The 1031-nt window shown below is 66.9% G+C and overlaps 1 protein-coding gene across 1 annotated transcript in view; it reads right to left on the reverse strand.

The window, feature by feature from the left end:
• Nucleotides 1-26: 26 nt before the first annotated feature.
• The window catches only part of NAGK (N-acetylglucosamine kinase), a 3569-nt gene continuing 2564 nt past the window's right edge, over nucleotides 27-1031 (reverse strand). Inside the window, exons 5-7 of the mRNA XM_057387075.1 lie at nucleotides 613-805; nucleotides 454-532; nucleotides 27-374 (exon numbers count right to left, since the gene is read on the reverse strand). Coding sequence (XP_057243058.1) covers nucleotides 187-374; nucleotides 454-532; nucleotides 613-805 — 460 coding nt within the window. The 3' untranslated portion in view covers nucleotides 27-186. The remainder of the gene's footprint in view (nucleotides 375-453; nucleotides 533-612; nucleotides 806-1031) is intronic.

Genomic DNA, 1031 nt, shown 5'->3' on the forward strand with positions numbered 1-1031 from the left:
TCCCGCCCCATCCCCACTCCCCTTGGGGCAGTGCAACCGTTTTATTGCCAAACCACAAACCCCCCGGGCCGGCCCCGCCCGCCAGCGCTCGCGGGGCTCCCCCCATTTTCAGGGGCGCTCTCCCCGTTTCCGGGGGTGCCCTCCCCGATTTTTGGGGCGCTCCTCGCGTTTTTGGGGTCGCTCCCGTCAGAACACGTGCGTGTAGAACACATCCACGTTGCCGGCGCGGTCCAGCGGCAGCGCCATCCCCACGTTGCGCGCTCCCAGCCGGGCTCCGCCCAGCGCCGACGAGCGCTTCAACTTGAGCAGGCTGAACCGCGAGAAAACGCGGCCCGGAGCCTCATCCCGCGCCTGTGCCAGCACCTGGATAAACCCTGACACACCGGGGGGGTTTTAGGGGATCCCAAAACCCCTCTAGGATACCCCAAAACCCCTCCGTGCCCCCGCGCTCACCCGACTGCATCCGCTCCCAGCTGTTCCACACCGAGCCCACGCAGACGATGGGCAGCCCCAGCTCGCCCAGGAACAGGCTCTGTCAGGAGGGGACTTTGGTGACACAGGGACATCCCTGAGCCCGTGTCACCTCCCTCTAAACCCCAGGTGAGCTCTCACCTGGTCGATTTTGGGCAGCACGGCCACCACGTGGCGCGCCAGGACCTCGCCAGCCTTGGTGAAGATGTGGCAGCACAGGGGGTCCCCGACCTGGGCACCTGGGGACAGCGCGGGGGTGGCACAGGGACACGGGGAGTGGCACGGGGGGATGGCACAGGGACAGCACAGGGGGTGGTGCAGGGACACGGGGGTGGCACAGGGGGAATGGCACAGGGACACGGGGGGTGGCACATGGACACAGGGGGTGGCACAGGGATGACACGGGGGGTGGCATAAGGGACACAAGGGTGGCACAAGGGACACAAGGGTGGCACAGGGACACAGGGGTGGCACAGGGATGATGTGGGGAGTGGCACAGGAACATGGAGAATGGCAGAGGGACATGGAGAGTGGCACAGGGACACAGGGGTGGCACAGGG

This window comes from Malurus melanocephalus, unplaced genomic scaffold, assembly GCF_030028575.1.
Source record: "Malurus melanocephalus ecotype Western Australia unplaced genomic scaffold, MMel_1.1 scaffold_1126, whole genome shotgun sequence".
NCBI classification, from domain to species: domain Eukaryota; kingdom Metazoa; phylum Chordata; class Aves; order Passeriformes; family Maluridae; genus Malurus; species Malurus melanocephalus.